The sequence below is a fragment of the Carya illinoinensis genome, chromosome 15 (assembly GCF_018687715.1).
Source record: "Carya illinoinensis cultivar Pawnee chromosome 15, C.illinoinensisPawnee_v1, whole genome shotgun sequence".
Taxonomy (NCBI): Eukaryota; Viridiplantae; Streptophyta; class Magnoliopsida; order Fagales; family Juglandaceae; genus Carya; species Carya illinoinensis.
In genome coordinates, this window is record NC_056766.1 from 40051821 (window position 1) to 40064099 (window position 12279).

Here is a 12279-nt window from a genome sequence, read left to right on the forward strand (position 1 = left end):
ATAATAAAATAATAATAATAAAATAGTTTGAATTAAAATATTTTATTAAAATTTTTTAAAAAAAAAATAAAAAATAAAAAAATTATAAAATTAAATATAATTTTTTAAATATAATTTTTATTTAAAAATTAAAAAAATTAATATTATTTTTTATATTTCATTTAAAAATTTAAAAAATTAAAATGATTAAGTAATCATTAATTAAAAAATTAGAAATTATTTTATATTTTAATAATATTTAAAAATAAAAACATCTCTAAAAATATGTATAGTTGAAAACGATTGTCTTGCAAAATATTATTTATTTTTGTCGCGTCCATACCAATCGATGTGGACTTATTAAGTGTACGTCACTTTCAAAAAAAAAAAAAAAGTGTACGTCGGTCACCCACTTGTTTGACAGTTTGAGGATACCAAAAAAATAGTAAAGTTGGAGATCTAAATAAATAAATAAGGATAAAAATATCACTTTATTTATTATTATTTTACTATTTAATTATTTTTTATTTTTTGAATTTAAATTAAAAATATTATAATATAGACTTTTTGTATAATTTAAAATAAAATAAATTTAATTATACAAATATATTGATTGATTGGATTTATTTTTTATTTTTAATTTTTTAAATTACACAAGAAGGATATGTAATTATGATATTTTTAATCTTTTAGTAAAAAGCTTACTAAATTGGAGAGGTAATGATATATTATTCAATAAATAAATTTAAAGGTTCTGGAGGGGTCTAGAGTCTAGACTATGGAGTCAGGCGTATAGACAAACCCACACACAGCATTCTAAGCTCCCTCTCTCTCTCTCTCTCTGCCTCCGCGTGCTCTTGTTTTGTAGCCTTCTGTTTCTTCCAAACAAAATGGCTGCATACATGAAAACATCGAAGATGAAGATGAACCTGAAGAGGAAGGACCTTGAGCTCGACGAATTCAACGACGAATTCTCCGACTTTTCTCTCTCTTCCCCCGCTCGAAAGATTCGCCGCCTGGTACATTTTCTTCGTTTTTCTACTTATTCGTTTCTCTCTCTCTCGCTTGCTATATACCAAAGTTCGATTCACGTTTAGGATGCGGAGTTGCCGCCGATTATGGAGGAAGAGGAGGCGGAGATTCCTCAGGCCCAGGATGTAGTTGGACGACTTCGTGACGGTTTGGAATTGGAATTTCCGTCCAATGATGAGAAGGCTATTGTTCTCTTCAAGCCTGTGAATACTCCTCTTTTACATTCATCGTCTTCGAATCTTTCTTTCTCTGTTGATTCTCACATCATGTCTGGCTTTAAGAGTAAGCACCCATCATTCATTTACCTTCTATTATTATATCTACCGAGTTTTTACACTGATTCTTCACAAAATAATGAAAATTCACTGATCCAGCAAAAAATTAATGAAGGATATTGGAGATTGGTTACAACTTACAAATTCTAAGGGCGCGTCTCGTTTCAATTGGGTTTTGATTATTCAGTACAGGATATTAATTGTGGTTTGTTTCAGAAGTCAAAACACTTGGCTTATTGCTAAAAATAGGTCGTAAATGCTGATATATCAAAATGTTCCCTTTTCCAGACTAGGACAAGAGTTTCTTTTAGTTGTTATGCTCGTGAAAATGTCTCTTAAGAGTTTTTGCACGTTTGGCAGATCAATTATTTGGGTCGAGCCAGTACGGTAACATAAAATCGGTCGAGGAACAGTCTATGAAAGAAAAAAATAATGGGTGTTTGGCCGTTGTTCCTTGGGTTCCCTCTCAACATCCTCTTGCGCCGGCCACCGCCGTTCCCCCATTAACGGCGGAGGCTGAAGGAATGGCAGTGGCGATGGATATCGAAGAAGACAACAATAACAACAGCCAAAATGCAATCGTAGAGCAAGGCCACCCAAGTGTACAAGACGTTTATGGTGGAATAGCTGGAAGCGAGGGCTTAAATCAGTGGCAGCAACAGCACTGCTTGATACCACAGCTTCCTCAAAACACATCCACGCCCATTACATGGTTCCGGTAATGAAGTATATAGTTAGAGATGGACCTCCATATTGGTATTTTATTTCATGGTTGTAATGGAGGAAAGAGCTGAATTAAAGATATGTGTAGTAGATGGGATTTGGGGACCGAGAATGGAGCCCCCTTCTTTGATAGTTTTGCTTGGTGGAAACGCTCTTGGTTGGCTTTTTCCCTTCAACTGAAGGCATTTTGGATTTGGGGGGAACACGCTGTAAGAAATTAGTGTTGTAGAAAAATAGTGCTATAATGTGCAACCTATATGTAAATTCTTGCGTTTTTTCCTCATACTTGGGTTGCACTTTGCATTCTCTTTGAATTAACCTTGAAATTAATGTGGTTCTGAGCAGATTAATTTGTTAACCTGACAGACATAGAACATCTTTACTTATAAGATACTAGTAAAGGATTGCCTGGTTGCTCGTGGCCATAACATATAGTAAGATTGATAAATCTGTTGTAAATGGCAGCAGGATCTCTGATTCATGCGGCTCAAACAGTTCATGCTCAGATCAGTTCAGGGTTTATATGCTCTGTCGATCTTGATTAGGACAGAAATTTGTAGGAAATCAGCATCCAAAGGAGGTTATTGTCACATTGAGTGAAGTCTACAAGGAAAAGCCCTGAGTTTTGGCGTACTGGTGAGCATTGATTGGTCAACAAGTTTTGGTCATCGTATAGAAGTACATTTTCCATCATTTTCCATTTCGTATGGCACAACTTTCTTGAAAAACAACACAGCCTACTCAAGTGGGAGTGTCAGTGAGTTTCTCTTGGATGCTAATGCCGACGTATAGAAAACTCGCATGTTTTTTTTCTTTTTTTGCTATTTTCTGTCAAAAAGGGAAACATTGCTCATAGTCATGGAACCGACGCTTGGCCAGGGCCTACTTACAATCGATGAGACAGGAAATATCATAGCTTGAACCAGAAACCTTCTCATTAACTTAATAAATCTCTACAGTCGGCATGTTCACGAGGATTCCAATCCAACTCCTGATCCTACCCTTGATTAAACAGCATTTCTTACAAATAAAAATGCCTACTACATTTCTTCCATCTCATTACTCAAAGTAGTGTTCGTCATTTTGGTAGTGTAGAATTAAAGAGTGTTTAAATGGAAGAGAAACACTTGAGGCGGGATGGGTGTAAAAAGATTTTTTTAAACTAGCTAAATAAAAAAAAAAAATGCCATGTAGCCATTTTAAGAAGAGCACCCTTGCACCCAAACCCTCGCCCTCTCTCTCGATCCCTCCCTAATTTGCGTTCAACAGATGCCATTTCGAGCCATCTCCTTTCTCTCCCTCTCGAGTCCCTTGATATGTGAAAAAAAGTGATGCTGGTTGGATCTTATCCCTTTGAAGATTCTCAAGATCCAAGTAATTTTAGAAAAACTCTTTAGGTTAATTTCAGAAAAATCCTTTATTTTGTGCAGAGAATAACCATCCCATAAATTATGAATCCACCCTGGTTCTTGAAGGACTTGCCAGTAAAGTTCATGCAAGATGAAAATGAAAGCGGCAGCTTGCATTATGATAATGGCAAAAGTGAGTCATCCCAAAATATTGAAGAAATACTTTAAATAATTCAAAAGGCTAGGAACCTAGGTTTGGGCCCAAAGTTGGTGCGAATATTGTTGGAGGCAAGATGAATTTTGATGAACTAGAAGCAAATGGTGACATAAACGATATGGAGACAGGAGATGATTTTGTCTGGGCATTATGAGTGCTAGCTTGTTTGAGTCATGCATAATTGGGGGTCAAGTTAGAAATAAGCGCCGAGATAAGACATTTTTTTTCACAGATCAAGGGGACTCGAGAGGGAGAGAAATGAGAGGGCTTCAAAATGGCATCTGTTGAATGCAAATGGGGGAGGGAGAGGGAGAGGGTTTGGGTGCTCTTCTTAGAATGACTACGTGGCATTTTTTTATTGGCCGGTGTGTTCACACCCATCCGGCCTGAAGTGTCTCTAAATGGAATACAATTCACAAGTCTTTTCAATTCCTTGTTTATTCTGACTGAGAAAACAAGAACTTGGACATTGTTAATCCCTCCAAACATTGTCCCTGTACCGCAGGCATCTTGGCTTATTGCTGATACACAATCAGCACAGCTTGGAGCCCACCTAACAGTTTTTTTAACTTCTTGGCAAAGTTTTTACATATCTGGATACAAGTAGAACATTCCAACACATTATTTTTGCATAAATAAAGTAATACACCCACCAAAAACTAAAAATGCCATGGACCAAAAAATTATATAAATAAAGGGAAGGGCTATGTGAAAGCAATGTTTACAAAAGGAGCTAGACTAGATCAGTTTGGCATACAATTTAGAATTTGAATCCCTATTTCAATTAAGAGTAAAATAAAGTTCGGGAAGAAAAGAAAAGAAAAATTCAGACTAACACAAGAAATGTGAAGAAAGAAAAGAAAAATAATTCTTCCAAGTCTCTCGTGCATGTATTCTCCCCTCGTTCCTTCTCCGGTCCCTCAAGCAAATGTATGGGACTTCTCTATGTATCGAACAGCAATAGGTAACTCTATGAGGGGGATAAATGTGGATGATGAACTGTATAGAACTAGGCTGCAGGATCAAATCTGCCATGCAGCTAATCTCCTGATACATACTTTTTCTCTACATAGTATTTCTTCTCACTAGCAGCCTTCTTTGCATTGCGTTTCTGCATTGAAGATAAGATAACAACACCATTAAAAAGCATTTCTTTTAATAAGTGAAACTTGAAAACACAAAACGACACGGGAAAGTCAACCAAAAACTTTTGTGTGCACCTAGCATTGAACAAAAAGGGCCCATGCAAAATGCAACATTATGAAGACTAACAGACTAGTTACAAAATAAAAAATGAGAAAAACGGTGTTATGAAAAAGGCCATCATCAATTATTTGTAAGGATTGGCCAAGATATATATCAACACAAAAGGACAAAAAAATGCCAAGACTCCCCCACTCCTTCCTACCATTCTGCATGTGAACGAACAAAGGTCTCATTTATGTCCCATATTAGATGAAAGATTAGTCAAATCAGTTCATTAACATGTTCCCGACTGCATGCATAACTTACTGATTTGTATTTTCAGATGGGAAACTAAAATCTAAGAAACTTTTCGTGCATACACGCAACAAAGCAAGAGAATAAGCATACCGTGTAAGCATCATGATTGGCAACTATCCTTTGGGCTACTGAAGTCGTGGTTATATCTTTGGGACTTTCAAGCAACCGGAAAATTCCCATGCTCTTGGGAACCTTATAAGGATCACTTTCAGCCTGAAAAATACAAGATAATCATCAACCTCACTAAACATATAAAATGGGCAATAATAATTGAACATATTTGACTTTACTGAAAAACAAAAAGGCATCCACCAACTTACAGTCAACAAGGAGTTCTCAGCAACTGTCCCATGCACAACCAAAGAGATGTTGAAAGTTGTAATCTGCTCATCCCAAGAAAACGCATCTTAGATGATAATGATGATAAAGAGTGATGTATCAGAAAGATAACACAGTTCAAAAATTGCAATGAGCCCATAACTCCTGAGAGGAAAAGAAACAGTATTCAATGCTGCAATAATCATTTAATGATAGAAATCAGCAGCATATGAATTTTGATTCTCCGGTATGGCCAAGTACTAAATTTACTCCTGGTCCATACAAGGAGGAAATCTTTCTTGCCAATGATACATGCACAATTCAGGCACCAAAATCCACATTACTCTTCAACGTTCCTTCAAGGAGCCATGTCCAGCATTTTATCTCATCTTGGACACTGAACTTAACATTCAATGACTAGTTTCAATAAAATGCATATACACTGTTTTCTGTGGAGCATGGATATAGATACCGTAGATACACACATATTTCTGTGATTATAGACATTATGGTCCAGGTTAAATGTTGTGAAGTTCTACAAATGTGTGAGGGCTTGTTTAATAGTATGCTTATTGCCAGTAACATCAATTCAGCATGCAAGGGATGCACCCAGAGAAGTTCATTATAATATGCAAAGCAAAGATGATCTGATACCCACTTAGAAAAATCAATCAGATAGGAATCACACACCATATCATTTGTAACTTCCCAAGGCGCACCAATGATAACCTCATCAACGTAACGGCAAGCCAGCACACTAAGACTACGTTCGTGTAAATGCATAATTGGATACTGATTCCCCCTGTGTTCACTGCATGAAACAACTTAACATAGTTATTAACACTTTTCCAGTAACATAAGGTGGTGTAGATAGTAATCTAATTTACAGTTTCCAAACTTCAAAAGCATGGGGAAATGGGGAAATGATTCTGAACTTAAATCCAATCATGCATTAAGAACCAATAGATCTACCTCACAGTCTGATCTGTGTGAATACCAACAAGTAGAAAATCTCCAAGTTGCCTAGCAATCTTGAGGATCTGAAAAATGATAAGAAGCTTGTCATAACAAATTAATTATATTTTCAAAAAGAACAGGGAGAAAATGTCACAATATTCAATCACGCAACATTTAAATGCACTGCAAAATCTCTAACTAATTTATAGCCATATCAAGTTTGATGGTGCCAAAGGCAGGTAGAAACTCGATGACATTATATAGCATGCTTACAGGTGCAAACCAGAGCTATGCCAAAACAGAGCTTAGCTACGTGACATGCTAGGGTCTGAAGACAATTCCCAATAATGAGGTAGAAAGGCCATCACAGGATAATACCAAAGTGAGAATTATCCACAACTCTTAAGCATTGCCAAAGAAGATACCAAATTGTCACCTCTTATTAATAATATCTCCGCTCAGATTTATAGACAAATTGCAAAGATGCCACAACCAAGTAATAAAAGGCAGAAGCAGAAGACTGAAACAAAGAGATACCAGAAGAGTACATGAGCATTTTACCTCAACGTGACCGGCATGAAAGAGATCAAATGCCCCATCAATGTACACAATACGAGCATTTGGGGCAGGTCCCTGAGAAAAGAAAAAACATGTTTATATGATTGGAGAAAAGATCCACCTCTCAGCCCTCAGTTCACACGCACACAAACACATCAATGCGTCATTGATGCCTCTCGTCTTCAATGAACTCTCTATTCTATAACTAACTCAGATAGCTCCGTAGAAGTGTTAAGGTATTTATGTTAGAACACATAGCAAATAGATCATATCTCAATGTATTAGACTATTAATCCCAAGAACATCTTAGTCTAAGAAATTAGATATATGGTTGACTGTCGTTCGAGTCAGAAAGAGGCTACAAAATATGGATAATTAAACTGTTGCATTCCAAAAGCATTCCTGCTTATGTTTTCTCTCCTTTTTATTTTTGGTTGAGCAAGAGGCAGTCATACTAGACAGTCTTTGCAGGACAATCAATGAGAGCCCAACCCCACTAACAAATACCTTGCCATTTGAGAATTGTACAATCCTTCGAGATGTCGGCAGAAATTGTGATATGTGGGCAACCTTAGATTCACTTTCTTTTTGAGGCTCTCCATGTAAAGAAGTACTGTTACAGTCCTGATGAACTTTTGTATCACTCACGGAAGAGAGTATTCTACCTACATTCAAATAATATATGCAGACTTAGAACAAAATAATATAACTAGTTTAATATGAAAAATCTAGAAAAGTGAAGTAATGATCATACAGGCACAAAACTAGTGAAGCTGGTGCTGAAGTAAACCTTTTAAATCAGTTAGTAGTGTGGTTAGAGAAAAAAGAGTCTCTTTAACGAAACTTCCTCCAGACATGTCCTCATACTTGCATAAGTTCAAACTCATTTGACCAACCACTTACAATAGTCATGTTGAAGTAAAAAGTAAAAAATGCCTCATTTTTTGTCCAATAAAATTAACTTCTTGAAATAACTCAAGAGAAAAATCGAGAGAATCATAGTACCTACAATGTCTGTGCTGGAGACCCCTTCAGTGCGTTTGATCTGCTTGTAGCGGCCAGCTTTCTTTGCCAACGCATAAGCATCAGTTCCATCCGGAAGCAGGCAAGGATCATCACCATGAATAATGTAGTCAATCTTATGCTCATTAAAGAGACTATTCATGAATTGCTCGGTAATTTCATAGGGAGCATTTGATATAACTTCATCCACCCATTTCAACCCACTAACAAGGGCCAGCCTGGAAATGGAAAACAGTCCAAATAGAAAAATAAGCCCTTAGTTAACTTACAACCAGTCGGCCTATAGAATCTAAATAGTCCCTCAACTCATAAAATCTCCAGAAACTGTCTTATAGGATACTGAAGAACATGGAAAACATTTGTAAAGATCCAAGAATGGTGAGCCCAATGCTTACTTATCATAAGCCAGATTAAAAGGCATGATAGACCTAGAGATCATTAACACCTATACTCACAGAAAATCCTTTTGAGTGCCCAGAACAGTCGGAAGTCGTTCCCAGAAGGCACATATATATCACAGATCAAGGAGGCTAATAGGGGTGTAATAGAGCCAACAAATTTCTAGACAAAAAAAAAACACAGAGACACACTCCTATGTCACAGATCACAACGGGGTTGAGATTTCTGTAGGGGAGTTCTAACTGTATTCTGAGAATCATTGACTCATCAAATTATCAATAGAGCCATAAAAAAACTGTTTGCCAAAATGATCATCGCTTACGTAGCTGCCGGTCAATAAATTTAATGCTAAACTACAATAGAAGAAAAATGATCATCGCTTTACGTAGATGTCGGTCAATAAATTTAATGCTAAACTACAATGAAAGAAAAAAATAAACGCATACGCCTGCATACCTTTCTACCATGGATAAAACAGGCGGGCCTTTATTGGCGATTATCTCCTCATCACTCACAAGACCCACCACCAATTCATCCCCCAAAGCCTTGGCTTGCCGCAGCGCATTCGCGTGGCCATAATGCATAAGATCAAAGCACCCGTCCATGTAAACCCGAATGCGCTTCTTTTCACATTTCTTATTGTAGAAAATCCCGAAATCAGACCAGAAAAAGGGCAACGAAGGTACGCCAACCCCAGCAAAATAGCTGGTGGACAAGCCGAGCAAGGCCGCCGTGAGCATCAGACCGCCAAAGAGGTGTGGGTAGTAGTATACCCCTTCCCATATCCAACTGTTGCTTTCATAGTCCATTGCTCCTACCACCCTTTCTTCTATTCCTCTGATTCAAAATCACTCTGAGCACTGTTTTGCTCGCCTAAAGGAGACCCAAAACCTGCAAACAAATATCCACAAAGCGAATTAAATCCAACACAAAAACAGACTTTGAAATACATGTAAAACGGGGTTGGAAAATACAGATCTAAGGAGAATAAGGGTTACGATTCTAATGCAGAAGATAAAGAATGCCTGACGAGCATAACGGAAAATTGAATCCTAAATCTACCCCGGAAAACTCACATGAATTTCAATAAAAAGAGTCAATTTAGAAGCTTGAAGAGAATTTAGACACCAAGAAATGTAAGTCTAAGCAAAAGGAAAACTACCAGAAATTCATAACCACGATTCAGGCAACAACGAGACTTCAGGGCAGGGAAATAGAAACAGTGAAATCGAAAATGAACGGAAAGTAGAGGATCATGCAGATGAGATGACCTTCATGGGGGCACCGAAAATATCAAAAAATGCGAAATTGGGATTCGTTTGAGATCGAATCTCTACCTTACTTTCTCACCTTTACTTTCTCACCTGTGGCTACGTCTCCTCCGGTTTTCCTTCTCAAGTTTCTCTCTCTCTCTCTCTCTCTCTCTCTCTGGTGTGTGGATGCAAAGAAAGAAAGAGAGAGACGGAGAACTTGTCAGAGTCAGAGACACAGCTGTCTTGAAATATTTCTCCATTTTTACTTATAAAAAAACTTTATTAAGAAATAATTAATTATTAAATATTGTTTGCGGGCGAGTGTTGCTGACTTTGCGCTACCCCGTAACGTCGTTTCCCCTTTTTTTTAACTACACAATTGATAATTAATTATCAATTACAAAATCATAATCAATAAATAATAATTCGAATTTTGAGAAGCATTTAAGATGATATAGGTTATAGTCTTAAAGAATAATGCTATATGCGTAAGTTTTATGCATTTTTTTTCAATAAAAATATGGTTAATTATTAAAAAAAATAAATTTTTTATATGTTTCTTGAATTTATTTTTTGAAAAAGAAACTACACAAATTTATACACTCGCCTTGTTTCAATTTTAGAATAAATTGAGATTAACTAAATTCAATATAATTTTAAACTTAGTTTGATATCTAAATACTTTAAAATAATTAAGTTTAGTATAATTTTAAGTTAAGTTTAACATTTAAGCATCTAAATCTCAAATCATTAAACTCATTTTAATTCAAAACTTATTTATACATGAGATCTACAACTTTTTTCAACTTCTCATTAACGCATCTAAACTAATATTAACATCCAAATATATCTAAACTCATCTTAGGTGAGTCGTGAGGCCTACAAAACTCACTTCACCATCTTAATTCACTACTATTTATAAAAAATTAAAATTAACTCAACATTTAAACGGAGTCTAAGGCTGCCGATATCATTTCTCCTTGGTTTACAATTCAAACCACATTTATACATATTTGTAATCCTAAAATGCTTAAATATCCTTGAACTCATTTCTAATATTGAATTTAATAATTATCTCACATGTGCTATATTTTTTATCTTATTTTAATTTAATTATATAAAATATGACATTTTTAATCACCCTCATATCATCTTTTATTCCTTTGAAGAAAAAAATCAAACCTCAATCGATAATACCACATTAAAATAGGAGTTTAGTATAGTTTTGTAAAATCTTTCAATAAGATAATCGAGTATTGTCTCTCTTTTTTCAAAATTACGTGTAACATTCCAATTTTCTTTAAAACATAAGTTATACAATTTTTTACATGAAATTCATAAATTTTAATGGTGACTTTCAATTGACTTTTTATCAAGTTATTATTTATTTTTACAAAACTCAACGCCCATTATCTCAATATTTGTTGAAAAATGTTTGATTCACATAGAGATTTCACATAATAAATTTTTTGATGTAGTTTATTGTGGCACATAAAATGAAAATCTCTTTTTATTATAAAGCAAGATCTAAAATATTATATGAAAAATACTAATATGTCTCCTTATTTTGATTGCTCATCTATTTATTTTTAAAAAAAATTTTCTTTGCTTAATAGTTTAGGAAGTGGCTTTTAATGTATTAGAATATTTTTTTATTTTTAAAAAATATTTAAATATGTTAAATGTAAAAAATAAAAAGTAAAATTTATACTAATAGATATGTTCAATGTTTGAAGCTGGATGGCACGCTAGCACCATCCTTTATTATATATAGACACGACAATATGTAAATTTTATTTTCGTAAACTAGCATTAATTCTCATATCTAATCATCTAATTAGATATGTGTTTGTTTTTCAACTTATTAGCTAATAATAGATACAGCCCAAATCTAAGGTCCTATTCTTAAACCATGATAATTTAAAAGGTCACCCTCTTTGTTTCTGATTGACTGCGAAATTGGAATTGTTTGAGAGTTAGACAATTTTAAGCATATACGATTAAATCCACACCTCATAAAATGGGGAAAGATAACAAACTCAAACCCAATCATCCCTTATTCTACATAATTTAATCAAAAAATCTATATATAATTACTTTTATATACTTTTTATACACTTCACTAATATGATTAATTGTGTCAATTTTTTAATATGAAATAATTATTTTAATTAATTATATTAATAAAATATATAAAAAATATATAAAATTGATTGTACGTAAGATAATTCATATTTAATATCACTTTTCGAAAGGCGTGAATAACATCTTGACACAAGGAAAAGATGAATGAACAAAAATCCTTTGAAATTTATACGTAATTTACAAGGTGGATTTCGATAAATCTCAATTATTGATTTTAAATTAAATAGAATTTGAGAAATGACTGGAACTTATACAATAAGACTGAATTTAGAATTACTTTTTTGAACTCTAACCCCACCAATAGTTAGAACTTTGAAATTCAAGTTGAATATGCTAAGCACAGTAAAATGATAATACAAATTATGAAATTCTAAACTACAAATGCTAATGTTTGGTTACTTTATTATTGTTGCGAATAATTAGTCCTAAAATAAGGAATAAATATTCATATTTTTAGAGAAAAACATATTGAATAATATTCACACAAAGAAACCTGTCTTGGGAGCTCCTTGCCTCTTTGGCTCCACAAAAAGGAGAGGCTTGGTGTG

At 34.5% G+C, this 12279-nt stretch overlaps 2 protein-coding genes across 8 annotated transcripts; one reads left to right on the top strand and one right to left on the bottom strand.

The window, feature by feature from the left end:
- The first annotated feature begins 758 nt into the window (after positions 1 to 758).
- LOC122295498 lies at positions 759 to 2292 on the top strand. Its single transcript, XM_043104533.1, has 3 exons — positions 759 to 998; positions 1077 to 1293; positions 1647 to 2292. Exons 1-3 carry the CDS (start codon positions 870 to 872, stop codon positions 2006 to 2008), a joined length of 708 nt encoding a protein of 235 aa, XP_042960467.1. The 5' UTR covers positions 759 to 869; the 3' UTR covers positions 2009 to 2292.
- A 1951-nt stretch (positions 2293 to 4243) lies between these two features.
- On the bottom strand, positions 4244 to 9835 carry LOC122297167 (ethanolamine-phosphate cytidylyltransferase-like). Of its 7 annotated transcripts, none has more exons than XM_043107108.1 (10): positions 9687 to 9835; positions 8790 to 9226; positions 7917 to 8152; positions 7419 to 7576; positions 6915 to 6986; positions 6369 to 6436; positions 6087 to 6207; positions 5399 to 5461; positions 5169 to 5291; positions 4244 to 4686 (listed from the first exon to the last, which is right to left on the bottom strand). In XM_043107108.1, exons 2-10 carry the CDS (start codon positions 9140 to 9142, stop codon positions 4615 to 4617), a joined length of 1266 nt encoding a protein of 421 aa, XP_042963042.1. In that variant the 5' UTR covers positions 9143 to 9226; positions 9687 to 9835; the 3' UTR covers positions 4244 to 4614. The 7 variants fall into 7 exon arrangements, with proteins under 7 accessions (XP_042963042.1, XP_042963043.1, XP_042963047.1 ...); XM_043107109.1 differs by having other exon boundaries at positions 8790 to 9224; positions 9684 to 9835; XM_043107113.1 differs by having other exon boundaries at positions 8790 to 9224; positions 9698 to 9827.
- Positions 9836 to 12279: the final 2444 nt, after the last annotated feature.

Bases quoted from the DNA above. Each gene is read 5' to 3' on its own strand.
- LOC122295498 (XM_043104533.1), top strand. From the start codon at position 870: ATGGCTGCATACATGAAAACATCGAAGATGAAGATGAACCTGAAGAGG. The intron at 999-1,076 runs GTACATTTTCTT...ATTCACGTTTAG, and splicing joins CTCGAAAGATTCGCCGCCTG to GATGCGGAGTTGCCGCCGAT. The intron at 1,294-1,646 runs GTAAGCACCCAT...CACGTTTGGCAG, and splicing joins CATCATGTCTGGCTTTAAGA to ATCAATTATTTGGGTCGAGC.
- LOC122297167 (XM_043107108.1), bottom strand. From the start codon at position 9,142: ATGGACTATGAAAGCAACAGTTGGATATGGGAAGGGGTATACTACTAC. The intron at 6,987-7,418 runs GTATTTGTTAGT...TTCTTTTCTCAG, and splicing joins TACAATTCTCAAATGGCAAG to GGACCTGCCCCAAATGCTCG. The intron at 5,462-6,086 runs GTGTGTGATTCC...TGGGATGAGCAG, and splicing joins GGGAAGTTACAAATGATATG to ATTACAACTTTCAACATCTC.